We start from the raw sequence: 19,074 nt of genomic DNA on the forward strand, positions 1-19,074 counted from the left end.
AAAAAAAAGAAAGTGTTGTTCTTTAAATAATTCGCAAAACTAAGATTAAATATAGATGTACATCTATAGCTTTAATAGGATACTTATCATGTCCTCATGAGTAAAGTCAAGTCCTGGGTTATAAAATATTGGGATTTTCCTTTTTTGGCAATGAAGTCTGAAATTCTGTGGAACAGCTTTTACTGTGAAAAACACTATAGATAACCAAGTTGATAGCAAAATAGCCATTGATTTCAGTCTTTATAGTCTTATTCTAATACTACCGTACCACAAGTTAGGTTGAAATTTAGGTTTGCTGGCATAAACAGTGATGGCATGTACCGATCTCAATGTGAAAACAAGAAAAAAAAGGTATCCAATTACTATTACTATTATATAGAATAGATATCAATTATATAATGATGTAGGTAGTTAATATTTCAGGGGCTCCATCATTAATCATGGCTATGTTCTGGAAGGTGTACTTGTACAGCAAATATTTAAGAAAAGGCTGGTCCTGGACCCAAGGACCTCCCACACTCAGGTATGGCAGGTGGATACGACAGAAGAAGGAGCAAAAAAATGAGTGAGTCGCAGAGTGACTACAGGTATGACCGCTATAATTTCATCTTCCAAAAAGCACTGCATTTCATTGGTATGGGTTTTGTAACTGCGATAGATCCAAGATGTACAACCATTACAGTATTGGCTTGTTTTGTATATCACAAAAGGGTTACCTTGACAGGCTTACAGGCTCTCTGCAAATGCAATGTGTATTTTTAGGCTCCAGGTTACCTTTGTTTGCTAAATACAGCTTCAGAATACTCCAGTACCCATCAGTGGAAAAAATCTCAGCCCAAGAATAGGACTGTCATAGTTTTCTGTGAAATGTGAAGACCCTGCCTACACAGAGCGCGCATTTACGTATCTCGTATGGAAACTGCTCTTTCAACAGCTTCAATATCAAAGAACGTATTCAATAAAAGAAGGAAGACAAAATGAAAAACTCCTTATGGGACTTGTCTAAGTGGCAATCGTTTTCAGAGAACATAAAAATTATAATAGCCAGCTTTAAAAATGAAAGTCTTTATCATTTCCAAACTCAAATTATTTTTATGGTCCAGACTATATGCTAATCTAATTCAAGAAAGTGACTGTATAAATCCACGGGTATACTGGCAATGGTTGCTTCAGAAAATAACATATTGTACATAAGCTGTTGCAACGTTTCATTTTGTTCTTGCAGACTGCAGACCATAGCTGGAAGTTGGGAACTCTGATCCAAGATGGTACAACGCAGAGGCAGAGAGAAGCCTTCAACCAGGCTGAGTCCCCCAGAGTGGGGCTCATAGGTCTCTTAGCCCTCCTAGAGCTGCTCCTAGAGCTGACCTTCAACCCTACAACCCCCCGCCAGCTGCAAAAGAGGTACCAGAGAAGTGCTGTCCTGGGTTCAGGTTAGATTTACAGGATTTTATTGAAAAAAATCATAACTACACAATGAAAGTGACTTTTATCCTAAAATCACAAAGCTGTAGGCCAACTGTCAGGAGGAAAGGACAAGAAAGGAAAAAGATACTTAATATGTGTTTTCCTTCCTATTTGCAACCACATTCATCCAGCAAGCCCTGAGGAGAAGCTGAGCTGCTATCCAAAGGCTTGTCACCCCGACAGCAGCGCTGGTCGCCTGCCCAGCTTGTGATGGGCAGGACTCTGCTAGACAGAGACCTCTGATGACTGACACCCCATCACAGGTTCTTCTCCCACTTGGATGGTGTTCAGAATTAATAATAATAATAAATGAGCTGGGCAGACTATTCAGTTAATGAATGTGGGCTTGTCCAGCTGAAACTGAGACTTTTCGTCTGCTTTGTTGTCGTTCATTCAGGCTCCTCTTACCCTCTTGCAAGGAGAGCAGTGCGCCACGGGCAGCAGCCACCCGGTACTATTCTGTACATCTATTGCAAGGTGACTAAGGTACTTTTTCTTTTTAACTTAGGAAAGTTTAAGAGTTTGTCAAAGGTGCCTTTTGAGAGCCATACAGGTCAAAATCCTTTCTTTACAGAGCAGACACAGGTATTACTCTCTCCTTTAAAGCCCGAAAGACATGCACCAGCGTTGACAATACATACTTCTTTAAAATGTGTGTTACAAGGCTTTGTGACCCCAAATGTGCTGTAAGCACATATAAGCAGAGCCGGGAATACAGCCCAGGTCTGGAGATGGGTCAGGTTAGCAAATGGTCTGCTTCTCTCGGTACCCTTTTGAACTTCAGCCTTATGGTCGATGGCCTAAATATATCTTTTCCTATAAACCAGCTAATGTAAGTATGCCAAGGAAATATATCGAGCCCCTCAGCTTAGGTAATGGTGCCTGCATGGAGGAGGCAGTGACCCAGGAAGCTCCTGTGGGAGTTATGGGATGAGACGCGGCGCTGCAGCTCTCCCCCACTTCTGGTTTCCTCCTGCTTGAAATGGGGCTTCAGAGTCTTTAAGGAACAGAGCAAAGCTGATCAGAAATTAATTCCCTGTCCTTCTGACAGAAAATGAAAAACTCCAGCCGAAACATTGCAAGTTTCTTTTCAGCCAAGAAAAACTCATAAAAATGTGAAAATACTCTGTTTCTAATCCCCACAGTGGCTATGGGCTGTGGCAGCAGTAACGTGTACTTTACCAGCTGGCGCACACCCAGAGCTGTCATAATAAATAAATAAATAAAGGTATTTAAAATCAGTCGAAGTTCAAAAAGCTTGACAATAGCACGAACCCTGGCATGCTGCCTGGACGGCGGATCTCGGTGTTCACCCGGCTGGAGGAGCAAGGACGCTCTGTCCTCTGTCCCCACCTAATATTCAGCCCGCGGCCCCCAGCATCTCCGAGTACCTCCCGCGTGCTCACAGGCAGCGAGGCCCCAGCGAGCCCCTCTCAGCCCGGCCGGTAACTGGTAGGCGGCTGCATCTTTGCAGGTCAGCCTTAGAAAACGCTGCACAAATGGCAAGACACAGGAAAGCAAAGGGGCCTGTGAGATTTCTAAGCAAAGGAAAAGCCTTTTACTCCTTTACTCCCTATATACAAATGTTTCAGACATTTAATCTGTGTGTATGTGCATGTATGAGGGCAACGCATATGCCAAAAGTTTATGTACTGTTCTCTCAGATTGATTGCAGAAGGAGAATTCTGAGATCAGTACAGACAGAGAGGGGAGCATTTGCTTGGGTTGGCTCTGCACTCCAGTTTCACAAGAACATGAAAATCCCAATAAAATCTGATGGGTGGAACACTTCAGTGGGTTATAATATGGGTTTATAAAATAAACCTATGGCTTATAAATCCCAATAACCACAACAGGGCTATTTTGTGCAATTTTCCTTCTATTGCCTCCCATTTGCAGAGGTCCAGAGCTCTAGACACTGCTAAATGATGTTGACAACTTTATGTGCTCCCCTTCAATGCATGAGAAACTGAGGCACAGAGAAGTTAAGCGACTCCCCCAAAGCCACAGATGACTCAATTACAATACCAGAAACAGGGTTCCAGTCTGGTAAATCACAATATCTCATCTCAGTCATTTTATGAACTGGATTATGAAACTCAACTGCTTGTCACACCAGAACAATATTATAAATACTCTGAGTATTAAAGCCTAAAAACCTACTACAATCTGTAGAAGAGCCTGAAACCCTAAAGACTAATGCAAGATAGCTGCTGCGTCAGCCCCAAAAGACTTCTGTGTGTCATTCACTGCCACACAATCCTCTCCCACTTTACCTGTGAGATCAGCAGCAACAAAGCCGAGAGACACCAGTGCCACCCTTCTGCAACTGCAAGATCATAATCTGTCAGTGCTGGCATAGATCAAATGTGTGCTTTGATGTTGCTCCACCATATGCTCAGACAGTCCCAGACAATTCCTATGAGACTGTGGGTGTTGCTGTGTGCTCAGAAAGACTTCAGACAAATGCCTTCAAATTCCTCTTTGAAACTTTGCTACCATGGACTAAATTAATTCCTCATGACTCCCTCGTTGCAACAGATTCACAGCCCAGCTGACTTTATTCTCCTGTCTTTCACAAAAAATAACTCTGTATTGACTTGATATTGTAAAAAGTCATTAACTTTGTGGTTTCAAGAAGCTAAAAAAAAAAAAAAAAATCCATCGACACTTTTCCCTGGGTAGAAGAAAACTGAAATTGTAGCACTGCCTTCTTTAGACAAAGCATTTCCCTTTACTTGTGTGCATTCCTCGGGAGCATGCATTTATGCGTACACACTTGCTAGTTCCTGAGAAAAATGGTTAACAGCTTCTTTTCTCTTCCCCCCCCCACTGTCTCAGTCCTCTTCTGCATTCTTCCTATATCCATCTTCTCATCCCAAATGCTCTTTTACCACTACAGTCGTGTGACTACAGAAAGCATCTTCCCAATTTCCTTTTCATTAAAGTGGTGATTCCTTGGAGAGGAGAAGGGAAGAAACAGAACACCTAGGCTGGGGTCCTGTTAATTCCTGTGGGGTTTTTCTCTCTCACCTATTTCTGACCTTCCTCAAACAATTCCCCCTAGAATTGAAGGCTTTCCCTGTTCTTTTCTAGCTACTAAGCTGCAGCATGAAATAGGTCTCCCAGATGTGTCCTGGGTGAGTCCTATGTTGCATTACAGCTGAATGCGTCCCCTCATTTTTCAATCACACACTATCCTAACACCAAGAGTTAAAGACTGCAGGGATACGTGGCCTATCCTGACAACAAACTTCCTCCTGTATAAACACAAATTATATTTTTCTATAGTGTTAACTAAGAGCAGCAGTTTCTTTTGCTGCAATCATGCTGCTGGTGCTCCTGTGGCAATACAGCCCACCCACAGGAGGCCTCTATGTTGCATATGAAACAGACTCTAAAAACGAAGGATTCTAAAATGCATTCCCGTGCAGGGGTTTGGTAATATTGACAAACCCACAAATGAACTGTCTGTACTAGGAGCAAAGGCCTACAAGCACTATATGTCTACAAGTACATAGGGAATAAGCTGATTTTACAGCACTTTGGATTGCTTGTCGGTGGATCTCCCATCCTTTCACTGAAAACACCTGATTTTGAAACAGCTTCCTTTGCTGTGCTGGAATTTAAACCTCCACCTTCCAGTCTGGTCACCACAAAAATCTAGTATTCACCAGCACATCCAATACCTATGGACTACAGATAACGCTATGCTCATTCACAGCAGTGATACAGCATGAACAAGCTTACTCGAACCAGCTGGGATCTCCATGCCAGCTGCAGCATCGCTTTCAGCTGAGGTTCCCTTTTGGACTGGTCGTTGCCTGTCAGAAACTTTCACAGGTTATAGAAAAACCTTCAGACCAGTTACTGTTTCCTTCGCTGGAAAACCAAGCAAGCACTGCCTCAGCTCCCGTACTGACCTCTGTCCCTGGCAGCTGGAGAACATGTGCACCACAAAGCAACTACCTGAAAAATACTGGCTTAGCTTGGGTTGTGTCTCCAGAAGAGCTTCCACAGTCTCAAGTTGGACAGCCGCCTTACTTGTAACACAAATGTTGCCCCAGAAAAAAAAATCCGAACTGGTCACCAGTGTAGTCCCAGCTTCCTGCACTTCGGGTATCAAACCTGGCTTCTGTATTTCAGGATGTCTCTGCCCCCATCAGCTCACCACGTGAAGCCAACCAAGTCAACCTTTATATTAAACCAGGGGGAACAGGGGAACACAGGGGGGATCATGTGGTCCTTTGACATACATTTTCTTGAGTGAGAAAATTAAGCAGCATTTCACTGAACCCTTTCCCTTCATTGCATTATAGTCACTGAACCTTTTTTGACAAGCCAAGCGCCTTGTCATTCAGTAATGCCACAGGCAGGTCTGAAGCCCCTTTCCCCTCCTGTGTGCAAGACCCAGAGCTGTGCTTAAGGAGCCTTGTTGCAACCAGCTTCCATCTTCCTCACTAGTGGCTGTGTCCTCTTCTGATTTTTGTTTACTGCTGCAAGGCAAATGCCACAACCTCCTGAACTGCCTCTGATGCCCTTTCCTTGTCCCTCAACCACAGGATCAAGTGGGCTTCTATTCATTGGTCTACTGCTAATTTCACAGGACCTCCTGGGGGTCCATTGCTATTGCAGCTTGCATCGGTCTTTCCCTTGCCTTCCTGACAGAAAGCTGGGGGCAGGCACAAAGTTGTGGGCAGGCTGTGCACCAGCGTGGCTGCTCTGCTCGCACCTGAATCAGCACAGGCCATTGCACCATATGCCACCAGAAAGGGGTCCACGAATCCTAAGGTAATTTCATCCCTGAGTATTATCCGCATTGACCTGAGCAGGAGACCCAATTTGTGATTCTCGCAGTTCGTAGTTACCAGGGGAGAAACTACAGATAAAGTCAAATCAGGTGCTTCTTTCATGTAACTGTGTTTATTTTAAAGACCCATTTACTTAAAGCAACGGTAACCGTACCATACTAGACTGTTATTTTGCCACCAGTCCAAGCCTTTCCCCAGAGGCTGTTCAGGAACTGCCTTCTTTGTCAGCTTAGAAGGGTAACCACTACACAACCCTTCTTTTGGCTTATCTTTCTAGCCACTCATTTGGGCTACCAAGTGCAAATGGCCAATCCCAAGGTTATTTTTTTCTCTCAGGCTGAAGAGATACTCTATCGAAAGAATCTGTTGCCTCCCTTTCAGGCTTCTGTGAGCCACAAACAAGATAGAAAGCTTTTAAATGCCCAGCTGAGTCCAGCCCCAAGACCTTTGCCCAGCCAGATCCACAGCCAGGTGGCTGCCTTCTCTTATGGCCAATGATACTTTGCTTTCCTTCTCCTAGTGAAGCTGTAGCCTTTGCCAGTGGCTCACTTCCATCAGGAATTTTAATCTAACCAAAGCTTTCCTGCTTGTGTGTGTTCCATGAGAAACCCCTTGACCAACAGCATCAGGATGCTGGGCACCTCCTAGGCCCATGCTGACTTTCCAGAGCAGAGCCAGGCTTCCTTCCCTGGACTGGTATTTTTGCCCCTCAAAGATTCACCTCTGCTTGCTAGTCACCCTTCGGGCTGTTTTCCCAGTAGTATCTGGCTGCTGCCTTTGAGAGTCTTCCAGCTTTTACTGTTGGTCTTATTTTAAATTCCTTCTGCGTCTTTCTTACTCCTGCAAGCACTCTGATCATTTTTTCCCTTGTGATTTTACATAAATAAGTATTTACAATTGCTCTCCTTAGAAACAAAAAACATCCACCTGACATCTCTGCTGTCCATTTTGACAATATTTAGGGTTCCTGCAGGTTGCTTCATTAGAGGAAAAAAAAACAAACCCGATGATGGGGTCAGATATTCCTTTTACAGAAAGGCAGCCAGGATCCCAACTCCCCCAATGTCAGGAATCACCACTTCCTTTTGTGTTTTCTCTTTCCCTCTGTATCTCTCACAAATGCACAATGCCCTCTCCCCCAAGTTGCAGCAACGCAGGGGGTACCAAAGTTCCCTCTCTGTGCCGCCCAGCCAAGGCAGTCACCCTGCACAGCTCCTGTTCCCAACCCGCCTTGCCCTTCACTGCGGCTCTTACTGCTCCAACAGTGCTGGTCCATGAGAAAGCTGAACTGTTTTCTGCAGCTATCCCACACGAGGTCTGGTTGTGGGTTAATATTACACCTTCCCAATTCAAAGAGGCTGTGCCACCCACCCAGTGAGATGTGATGTTCCTTTTCTTTGGGAAAATAATGGGAAAAAGGCAAAGAAAGCATGAAGAATACTGCCAATAGTGCTCTAATGTTACCATCCCATTTCATTCCTTTAAATTAATCAACCATATTCTTTTTATAGGGCTGTGTATCAATATTGATCGTAGGACACAATTCAATCAAGGGATACATTTGTGGCATGCGTAAAAGGCAGTTTGGGTCAGAAGAAGCATCGAGATACTGTTCTTCTTCTCTGGCTGTTGCTGGTAATTTAAATACTTTCCCATCTCTCTGCAAAACCTCAGAAACCTTCGGCCTGGATGAGTAGAATAGGGGAGGAGAAGGAATGAGGGGGAGAAGAAGAGAGTCTTTCTACTACCTGAATTTGGAAGGTGGCTTCCTTCAGGCTGGTTCTTACAAGGTGCAGACTGGTTCAGGTAACCCTACTAAAAATGAGTATAAAACTCACGCCTAGTTTTCATCATGTGAGTGCAACCTCCTCAAGCGCACAGTGCAGGAACCTCAGTAGAGCAGAGCTCTGAAAAATGGTTATAAAGGACACCATAAACACAGTGGCATAAGGGTGGGATACGACAGGTTACCCTGAAAAGAAACCTGCTGTCTCCAGGAGGGTTGAGCTACCCACCTCAGGGGTCTTCACTGCCACGTGGAACCACAGCCACACGATTGAGTGTGTTGTAATATTACTCCCTGAAGCATTTCCTCCAGAAATGATGCTTCAGCACCAGGAGACTCAACTCTTTGGAGCTGACATGACATGCAAAATACTTCCAGAAACAAGGATGCGCTTGAGGCTGATGGGACTATAAGGTGGAGTTGGCAGCAAAACAGACAAAGATCCAGATTATTCTTTCCTCAATTATTCTACAAACACTTTTCCCCCCTACTGGTTGTTTATCTCTGCTTTCTAGTTACTAGCTTCGTGACCTGTAAACCTTTTTATTTATGACCTGTTGCTATGCAAAGATGTGTGAGGACAGAAATAAAAGCACTTTTAGCCCAGAAGTTTTCAGACATACCTGGAAAATACCCAAATGTGTTCTCCCAACTACAGGAAAGACAAGTTGTCACTTAAGAACATCCTCACTGTTAAATGTGATTAGTTTTAGAATTTGCAAGTACAGTGCTCAAATACATTCTTTAAATGGGAAATTACATCTTGGTGCCAGATACAAATAATTGACTCAGCTGACAGCCACAGAACATTTGAGAAACCATTAAAATAACCAAGAATTTAAATGGAATTAATTTACCTTCTGTACCCACTGCGAGATTTCTACCAGAAAATAGAGAACTTTTTGCTTTTTTCTTAGGAGATGTTTCTTAAAATGCAGATGCAATCAAAGCACTAAAGGATTTTTTTTTAATTATGTCATTTTTCATACTAAATAACCCCGATTAGCAAGCAATAATGGCACACAGGTATGTAACAGCTCCCCAAAGTATGGCTTTTAATCCATCCCTGTGGTTGTGGGATTATGACTGGATCATCCACCAGATTTTTTTTCCACATATTATCAAGTAAACATTTACAATACATTTGTGATAAAAGCTGTGCTAAGAGCTTGCTGGGAATAAAGGTAATTTTCAGTGGCTTGGCCAGAAGAGCACGGTGCGGGGCTTTACTGTAGAGCCGTGCGTGGGGTGGCAATTTGCCTGAGCTGCCACACTGGGAATCCGATTTCCTGATCGGGTTCACACCTTCTCCGAGCCTGAAACCAGAAGCTGTCGGCCTGCGGGGATGGAGGAGGAAGGGACCACGCTCGGCTGCAGTCACTGCCTGGGAAGCCCTGGAGTCTCTCGTGGGCAAGCCCCAGGGGCTGCACCATGGAAAATATTCTAGTGCAAAGAGTGGAGTCTGGCCCTAAGAGCAACCAGGCGGCACCTGCTGCTATCAACAGCCAGTTTCAAGGGCTGTAGGCATAGCTTACTGTTTCATGACATGGTATTTGGGTGGAAGATTAGCCTGCCATCCCCAAGTGCTCTTTCTACTTTGACACTATACCCTCCTTAACATTAAACCTGTACGTGTGGCACTGCTGCTGTAAAATATTTTTATTGCTGTGCAATTATTGTTATTCTATCTCAGCTTTCTCACTGGTGCAGAATTAGGGATTCAAATGGTGTTCATAGCTCCTTGTTAACATAGCTGAATTGCTGATGAGATACAAGTACCCTTCTGCCCCAAAGCACCCGTGTGGACAGTAATAGACTATGCGTTTTCCTTCATATTTGCCTCTTCTACTACGTTTTCAGCAGAAATGGGAACTTCCCCCTCAGAAGAGAAAGGACTTTTTTGTTGAACTGTTATTTTGTAAGAGAACAGTTTAAATGGCTTCTCTAGACGCACAAGTGTGTGTCACAGGAGAAAGGCCAGGCCATGCAGGCGATGGAAATGTGAAATTCTTGTTTGTCTGGGTGGCATCTACAAGCGTCAAATAAATGTAAAGCTTTTCAAAGTAGTAAATTTTTGAGGTCTAAAAACTTGCATGTTATTGCAAAGTAATTTGGAATATATCAGAGAAAATAAATCTTGATGATTCCTGTACCTCAGCATTAACTAATCTCAACATCATGGAAAAAGCATACCCAATTGAACAGAAATTACAACAAATGTAAATGCTTTTTAGCATCCTATAGAGTTTAGCAGAAAAAAATTATTAAAGGTTCGAAAGAATGGATTAAATTGTTTTTCAAAGGATGTACTTCTTTGAACGTTAGGTTTCTCTAGATGTTATCTTAAAAACTATCCGAAATGACAACAGAACTCTAATGGCTGCGTTATTAAATGCTACAGGACTTTTCCCCAAAGGCTATCTGCATTGCTCTTGTGGTCCCCAGATTCTTATTATTTGAGTATCTTTAAATGAATGGACTGTTCAAACCATTGGGAGTGAAATACAGCTCTGCACATTTTAAAAGATTTTTAAAAAACCCTTAGAAGAAATCATGCATACTGTTACAGTTTTTTAGTGCAGAAACCTATCATCTCATACAAGCTACCCTCCTGATCACCCTTCTCTCATAAATGCCTTGAATGTAAACCATCTGGCTCTGCAGTCACACCAGAGACACTAGAAAGAGAGAGAAAGGCCATGTGTCTTTAGATTCATGTCTAAGGTTGATTTTCTGTACAGTCTTAAAATGTGCACCCTTTTGGTCACTGTCTTCATGTGAAAGACACGGGGAGGATCTGTAGGTATAGCTGACCTTGACCTACAAATCTCAGTTGAACCATCTCAAATTTACCCTGAAGGAATCCAGGATGTTAGTTAGAAGCATCTCTATTGACAGATGCAGAATAACAGACAGAAGGTGGTAGACAGTAATTTGCCATAAACTGGTGAAAGTTCCTCAAAGGAGAGATGGAGTCAGAGCTCGCGTCAACTTTCCCCTTCCTTTGCACAGAACGTGGCTAACGGAAAGTCTCGCTGATCAAACTGTAAAATCTATTAAGTGGGATTTCCAGTGCCCTGGCTCAGCTGACAACTAATTTGTTTTGCCTTTGCCTAGCAGGGATTTTCCATGCAGTGGACTCCTGTTTGCTATGTAAGTCATCTGGGTATTTGTTAGTGTCATAGCCGGAGCCAGATGATGTTTATTCTGCTAACATCCAGCCGGACTCTGGCAGCGCTCATTGAGGTCAGGGCTTTATTTATAGAAGCAGATATACATTGAGATTCATTTTCTTTCCCGTGCTGTAATCTACCTAAGCTCATCCAAAATAGAAAGAAACATGCAGACGTGCAAGTAATATACTAATTGGGCCAGATCCATGAATTAGCACAGCACCATAGAAGCCAATGGAAAAAAAGCATTTTAGAGCAGCTGAGGACCTTGTCTATTATTTCTCCCGGGGAAGAGAAGGGAGTGGTTTAAAAGCAGAAATAATAAAGCAAAAAGCAAAACCAACCAAGCAATAAAAATGTCCCGGCATGTGGCAGAACAGGTCTGCAACGCAAAATTCCTCCACCGAGATCTGCTATTGAAGTATTATTTTTTTTGGTCCTGTGTTCCCAATCACCGGAAAGTGCAAGAATCAGAGCGCAGAGGAGAGCTCCAAGCAAGGAAAAGTAACAAGACTTAAAGCAATTACCTGCTGAAACTGAGAAGACATTGTCAACGTACGCAGTCTGAGATAAAGCAAAGCAGAGGAAAAGCTGCAGGTAAGATCCCCAGACAAGCGGGCTGAGGACCAACATGCTGGCTGCACCCTGGCAGATTCCAGCTCAGAGGCGCAGGGCTGCTTTGGGGATCTCTCTCTCCCTCCCCTTGCTCCCTCTCTGCCTTGCCTGCTCTCTTCCTCGCTCTCACTGTGGGATGCGTGTGTGTGTCTGTGTGTGTACGTCTCTTCCCCCCCCCCCGCCCGCCCCGTGCCTTTAGGAAGAAAGAATGCTAACCATTTCCCATTAAATCTTCTCCTTACACTAGACACGGTTATATTTAACTCCTGCGCTGGATCAGTTGCCCCTATTGTGGACATTAGTTGCTAAAACTGGGGCATGGGGGATTCTGGTTTTGCTAACAGAAGCAAAAAGGCACTTTGGATAATAATAATGATGAGCGGGAAAGGGAGAAATTATGAACTGGACTATAAACACATTTCCCATTAAATCTTCTCCTTACACTAGACACGGTTATATTTAACTCCTGCGCTGGATCAGTTGCCCCTATTGTGGACATTAGTTGCTAAAACTGGGGCATGGGGGATTCTGGTTTTGCTAACAGAAGCAAAAAGGCACTTTGGATAATAATAATGATGAGCGGGAAAGGGAGAAATTATGAACTGGACTATAAACAGCATCCTTCGGAGCAGGCAACCAGACCCTGATGTCGAGATGGATAAAATCCCTGACTGATCATCTTCTACAGGTCACTAATTGCCTTAATGAGAGAGATGAGCAGTGACCTAACATCTGCTTATCACTGGTGGTTACAAGCGTTGCATTCATTTACAGAGTGCAGCTCAGGCTGAGGGATGCCACGAACCGCAGAACAGATTATTTTTTAGGATTTCAGTGAAAATGACAGTATCACTGATAGTGCCAGATATTGTAGGACCGCAAAGAGTGTACTGACAGGGTGCAACAGGTGGAAGAAACAATACGTGTGCCATGCTGGGGTGAGTGAAACGCTACCAGCTCCAGGGGTGGTGATGGTCAACACACTACACAGCACTGTGGCAAGAAAACAAACCTCTGACTCTCTGAAAAGCAGCGTGTGCCCTTGTTATCTGTACAAAAGCTTGGTGTTTCTGTGCCTTATTCCAACTGGCAGAGCTTTGCAGAAAAATTTCTGTCCGCAAAATAACTAGCACAGGGATCCTCCTTTCTGCCTGGGATCCGACAGGGGTTTCCGTGAAAAGCAGAGGTACTCCTTCAGCATGAAAACCATCATTACTTCCTCTCTTCCAGATGGAGATGATTTTCTTTGCCCACTCTTTATTGTTACTCCCAAGACAAACATGGAAATCTTTTGGATTAATTACAGAATTGATTTTTTTTTTTCACTTGAGAAAAGTACTCATTGACAGAGACGAGGACAAGTCCCCCTGGGAGTTAACTCCTACTGAGTACACCGCTAAAGGGCGAAGCGATGTATTTCCACAATTCTAGTTAAACAGTCTTGGCTGTTCCTTTCAAGACATTGCAAACATATTAACAAAATCTTTCTAAATGTAATGGTTTGATAGAAACAATCAATCACATCTGCCTTATATGTTTCTATCCTTAAAGGACAGGCCTAATATAACCTTAATGTTTTCTAAAATCTCTTTCCAGTACTGCAACACTTTGGATAACTGCATTTATTTTTTAATTTAATCTACCCTATTCCTCTGTCTGTTACTTTTTAGTATTTGGCTATTTTTAGTGAATATGGTAGTTTGGCCTCTTTCTTCTTTGACCAAGATGACCGTGGATTAAGTAAGTGCCATTAGTTCTCTCTGCATGCTGCACCTCAGAGGGAAAGGCATAGTTGCTGCGAAGCCTATCATGACAAGCCCTAAGTGTGTAAGACGAAAGTCCAGTTGCCTGATTATAAAGGTAAGCAGTGGACAATCCCCACACTAGAAGCCTGCATGGATGCTGGAAAAAATTGCTCAAAATTTAAAATGTCAAGATTTTATCAAAAGATTCACCTCTGGAAACGTTTGATCAACTCAGTAGTTAGTCAAAGCAACAACTGAGTAATTTCAAATCGTCCTGAAATCCTCCTGTAGTCTTTTAGCAATAGAAAATTTGGTAGAAATTTGTAGTACAAAATATGTTCTGTTTGATAAGGAAATTAATTAATCCAATAATACTGCAAAGAACCAGGATCATGCAGTAGGACCCATATCTTTCTTCTCCTCCCTCACCCCCTTACCAATTTCAGTTCTTGCTTCTTCAGCCTAAAACATAAATGCATGTTCGGGTAAAAATGCAACAATATCTTGCTTGAAGAATATTGCAAAGAATTCTATCGCAAACCACATCCACCCTTCTGACCTGCTCTAAAGAAGATAGGAACAATGAGTATACCTTTCCCTCACAAGTGTGAGTGCTCTATCGGAGGTGGCCAGAAGTGATACAGAAAGCCAGGGCTGCTTCCGAGTTTAAAAAAAAAAAAGTTAGCTTTGCAGTCAATTCTTAAGTAGAGTTTTTTAATCTATTTTTTTCAGTGGAGAACCCTGACTAAAAATTGATGTTTTGTCAACATTCTCCTTTATTTTGACTTAACATCTCCATCACTCTGAAGCCTGAGCCCATTTGACCTGAACTGGCGCTCAGTCACTGCGAGAGGAAAGCTCTGTAGGCAAACACTCTGCTGTGGAAAACATACCACCTTCCACAAAGGACTCGAAAGGAGATGTTTGGACTTATATTTGAAGAGACCTCTTCATCATGATGTAGCGGTAGTTCATCAACTCGTTAGTTTTTAGTGGGATCACCATTAGGTCAACACAAAGGAGAGCTCTCATTACAAGGCAGCAAGCCAGGCCACGTCAAGGTGCAAGCCCTCATTTTTGTTTCCTCTGATTTTAAGGCCTTGGCCAGGTAAACCTGCTGGCAAGATTGTTAAGGGTTTCAGTGGGAGAAGAATGAAGTCCATTTGAAATAAAATGGACAGTAGCTGTGGGCTTTTTGCTTTTGACTTAGGTGACAGTGTACGAGACTGACACTCCATGCTAACTGGCGCTCCACACTAGATGTCAAGGTTGTACACCTGGTTGCATGGCTTGTTTCTGACCTCTGTAGCATTGGCACGTGTGATAGAGATGATCCTGAGGAGGGGAAATGTCACGTAGCAGAGTGAGTCTTACACGGTGCGAGAAACTTGACAGACGTGCTTTCCAGGCCCCCGAGCTATCTATCATCTGTCAACTTGCTCAGTCAAGCAGTTCATTCCTCCAGCTATTCCCATGGGCCCATGAAGCTGACGGAAAGCTTCTGCTCCCTTCAGAGAGCTCTGCACCAGGTAGTTAAGGCCAATGCTCTGAGATTAAAGATAAGTCCTTGTCTCTATCATCCAAATAGCAGTTAATAACAAAGGATTTTTTTTCTTCCTTCTATATTCACTGCAGCTGCTGTTCCTGGTGTAGTGAAAACCCACATTAATATGACTTTATGGTGCAACCACTGGAGAAAATTCCATAAAAATTTGGGAATAAAAATATTTTTTAAAAATCTTAAAATTTTGCTATGAAATTACGGATTTGCTAGAAACAGAGGAAGTGTTTCTTCCTGCGTAATTCATACTCGTGCCTTACCTAGAATTGCTACTATGATACCAGGAGTAGCGTTCATCAAATGGAAATACAATGGCTTCAGCAGTATTTCTATTTCAGGTGACATCAGCTGAAGAAACAAACACAGCAAAGTATTTACACTCTGCAGTTTCTGAGTCTTGTAAGATACCCCAATGGCCTAAGTAAGAACAAAGGGTTTTGAGGACTTGACTTTAAAAAGTTGTTCCACAGCGAGAACCCCAGAACCCCAAATGTCACCTGCAGTTTATTGTTCAAAGATAAAGATCCCCACAGTTTTATCACAGGGAATCAACTGCAGTTTTAAAAATCCTATTTTGAGTAGATGCCATAGCAACTAAAAATGTCAAAAGCCAACCAACACACAACAACAACAAAAAAGTCTGCACAGTTTACCTGCTAAAGTAGCTGTTGCTTGACCTTTTCAAGCCAGAACTGAACTCTTAGAAGTGGGTGGAAGAATCTGCTGATGATCCTACATGTAAACAGAATTTATGAACATCTTTTCTATGCAAGAATTAATGAATACTTGTTAAAGAAGGCTTCTTCCAAGTCCTATCCACTTATGGTTGGCAGGTCCTTCATCAACAAGCCAAGGGAAAGTTAATGTAGTTAAAATATCATCAACCTCAAGGTCCTGTATGAACACAGTTCTACTTAGAAGGACAAAGATAATTGAGATTTTCTAGTTCAAAAGTATGAAAGCTCTTCTGCTGAGTGGGGCAAAGGTAAAACAGCAACCCAGTGTTAATGCAATAATTCAATAACAGATTATGTCTGCAAAGTAGTACAGAAGAATTCTGTTTATTCAATTAGTGCAGGAGATGGAAAAGATTCTTTATAATTACGTTTTCCTTGTTAGATAGTTATTTAGCAACAATTGTTTTTCACAATAAAAATACCTGTTCAAGTTTACACATCTGAATCAGTTATACCTAACATTTAGGTTTAGTACTTTGACAACATAGCTAACATTACTTTGGAAGATGGTATTAGCTACAAGTACAAAGGCAGCTGCTGAAATAAAAAAGTTAGTAAGTACAGAAAAACAATGAATGGCTTCACCATTTCCTTGCTGGTGTATTTAGATCTCATTCAGAAGCCCATATAGGAATAGACCCACTAACTGTGCGATGAAATAAATTCAACCACATGATGAAGTAAATTCAATCACATGAGAAAGTTCTGACTTAATCGACAGCTCCACTCGTGCCAGTCACCCAGCAGGGTATCAGGTCACAGGGCAGCTGGCCAGCTAAAGGCAAGCCAGTGCTAGTAAGTCTTCAGATTACCCACTGGATGAACAGGGTGAAGGCAGGACATTGATGTCCTGGTAAAGGCAGGACATTGATACCTAGCAACTTCCAAAAGCAGCCCTTCCTGCAAATTAGCCACTTAATGGATGTTATACATTGCACAACAAGTAGTGGCCTTCTGACCTCCTCTTTTCTCTATACTCCATATTTGCAGAAATGCAAAACTGGCTAGGGAATCTGATTTCTTTTTACACCTTTCAGAGGTTATTTGTTTCCAGAGCAGCCCAGCTCTCACCCCATTTTTAGAAAGTTGAGCTCCAAACTCTAACTTTGCACCTTCAGACCTATTTCAAAGGCTCAGTCCTTCACTTTTTTCCTCCTATTAGTAATCCCCATGCATACATTTCTTTTTCTACTGATGATAATGGAACAAACTACAGCGTAAAAGAGTCCTGAACATGATTAAAGATTATGGGATAATGCCAAGTGGCTTCTTTCAAAGCTATCAGAACCACCCCACCGTGGCCTCTTAATGTTGGAAGGCACAACGAAGTAGAACAATTTTAAAACAATTCAGCCACTGACCTTTATAACATTACTCTTCTTCCCCTTTCCTCTTTATCTGCCTTTTAGACCTTGCCTTCCAAACTGCAAATCATTTAGCATTCGCTGTGGGATTGTATAAAATTTTGCACAATGGCAGGGCATGAATGGCAGAAATATGTCCATATACATAATGCAGTAGACATGCAGAAAGCCTATGCTTCCCTACGATGCGTGCACGTGCTGTAAAAATCTATAGAGGCAGGAATCCCATGGACTTGCTGAATGGGTTGATCAAATGTGCAGAAAGTCTGGCAGCTCCTCAAGACGTTCAGCTACTAGATGGTTATTTGGTGGATATATAGCCACCAAACTTGTCCATCATGTTCTGATTGTCCTGTATCTACCACACAGGAGCAGACCACCATGCAGGACATTTGTACAGTACTCAATGCTTCTTGGATGAGATGCACTCACCACACGCTCACAAGTCTGCACAGAATCAAGAGATACATCCAGAATTGCCAGGCATTTAGAAATCCTGGACAAACATGCAAAATCCTAGAATTATTCACAGAAAAAAGTTCCACTGGAAAAAAGAGGATGCCCGTGTTAATCCATGTGTACAGTGGCCCTGAGAATGGGAGTCCTGGCCAGCTGAGATCTACAGTTACTAGTATGCAAGTGGATAAATAACCTTTAGCATCCGAGGGTGGTGGGTGAACCACAAACAAGTTACAGCTATAACTCAGTCTGCTCTTGATATTTACATCTAGAGGAGATGGAAATGGTCTGCAGGGTAATTCTTTCATCTTGTTTTTATTTGGATTGTCTATTGCTGTTATTTACTTGTATTAGTAATGGTCTGCAGAACTCACTGCCTGTACTAGTATCACTGCAGTGCTGCTGGAGGCACAGAACAGAAGAATATCTGGCAGTAATTGGCTCTCACAACTCCTAATTTAAGTGATTTCTCATCTAGCTTGCCAAAAAGCCCTATCAATTAAACACCAAAAAGCACAATTTTCTTTTTTTTCTCTGTGAAGATTCTTTCTGCAAAAAATATTAACATTATTGTTTTAACACTCACTCTGGCCTCAGAACTCTCCATTCCAGAGAGTTTCATGGATGCTGGCAATGCAGCACCCGATTTTTGTACTGTACTACAGCCCATGACACCATTAAGATGCAAGCAAACATGGATCCGAACACCAGTGCATACACACCTTAAGGGCCTTCTGTAGAGGTTCCCTATGAGATGAGTGGCCAGAGCACCACTGATGAGGAGAGGACTTAATCAGAAGGTAACCTGGAAAAGTCAGCACACCTTAGAGCCTTCTGTGGAGCCCCCTGTAGCCTTCTGTAGAGGTTCCCTATGAGATGAGTGGCCAGAGCACCACTGATGAGGAGAGGACTTAATCAGAAGGTAACCTGGAAAAGTCAGAAGACTTAATCATGAGCGTAACCTCAGGCATGCAAGTGAAATCAATGAAGCTGCTCCTGAAATGAAGCATGTGCATAGGTGCCGAGTCATATCAGGGCCTGAAAAAGCTTCAGATACCTTGTCTTTAAAATAGTATGATGCCTCACTTTCCCATGGCTGTTTTTCCTCTCCTCTCATGGATACCTCTGGGCAGAATGCAAAACCAGGAGCAGAGCTGCTGAACCCACTTGGGGAGCAGTAGCAGAGGACAACACTCACCTCTTAATCCAAAGGCCTGACAAAAGAACCAACAGTATAAAGCTGGGGATGGGTAAAGAAATAGGTCACAGTAGAACAGTAGGAAGAAGTAGCAGTATGTTGCCAAATTTGCCTCTTTTTTTTTTTTTTTTTTTTTAAAAAAAGGGGGGCCCCAAGAG

The 19,074-nt window shown here is 42.7% G+C and overlaps 1 protein-coding gene across 1 annotated transcript in view; it reads right to left on the minus strand.

Moving 5' to 3' along the window:
- COLQ (collagen like tail subunit of asymmetric acetylcholinesterase) overlaps nucleotides 1-11,870 on the minus strand; it is a 44,587-nt gene extending 32,717 nt beyond the window's left edge. The window contains exon 1 of the mRNA XM_019474477.1: nucleotides 11,765-11,870. Coding sequence (XP_019330022.1) covers nucleotides 11,765-11,870 — 106 coding nt within the window. The remainder of the gene's footprint in view (nucleotides 1-11,764) is intronic.
- Between the last annotated feature and the right edge of the window lie 7,204 nt (nucleotides 11,871-19,074).

This window comes from Aptenodytes forsteri, unplaced genomic scaffold (genome assembly GCF_000699145.1).
Source record: "Aptenodytes forsteri isolate BGI_AS27 unplaced genomic scaffold, ASM69914v1 Scaffold9, whole genome shotgun sequence".
Lineage (NCBI taxonomy): Eukaryota > Metazoa > Chordata > Aves > Sphenisciformes > Spheniscidae > Aptenodytes > Aptenodytes forsteri.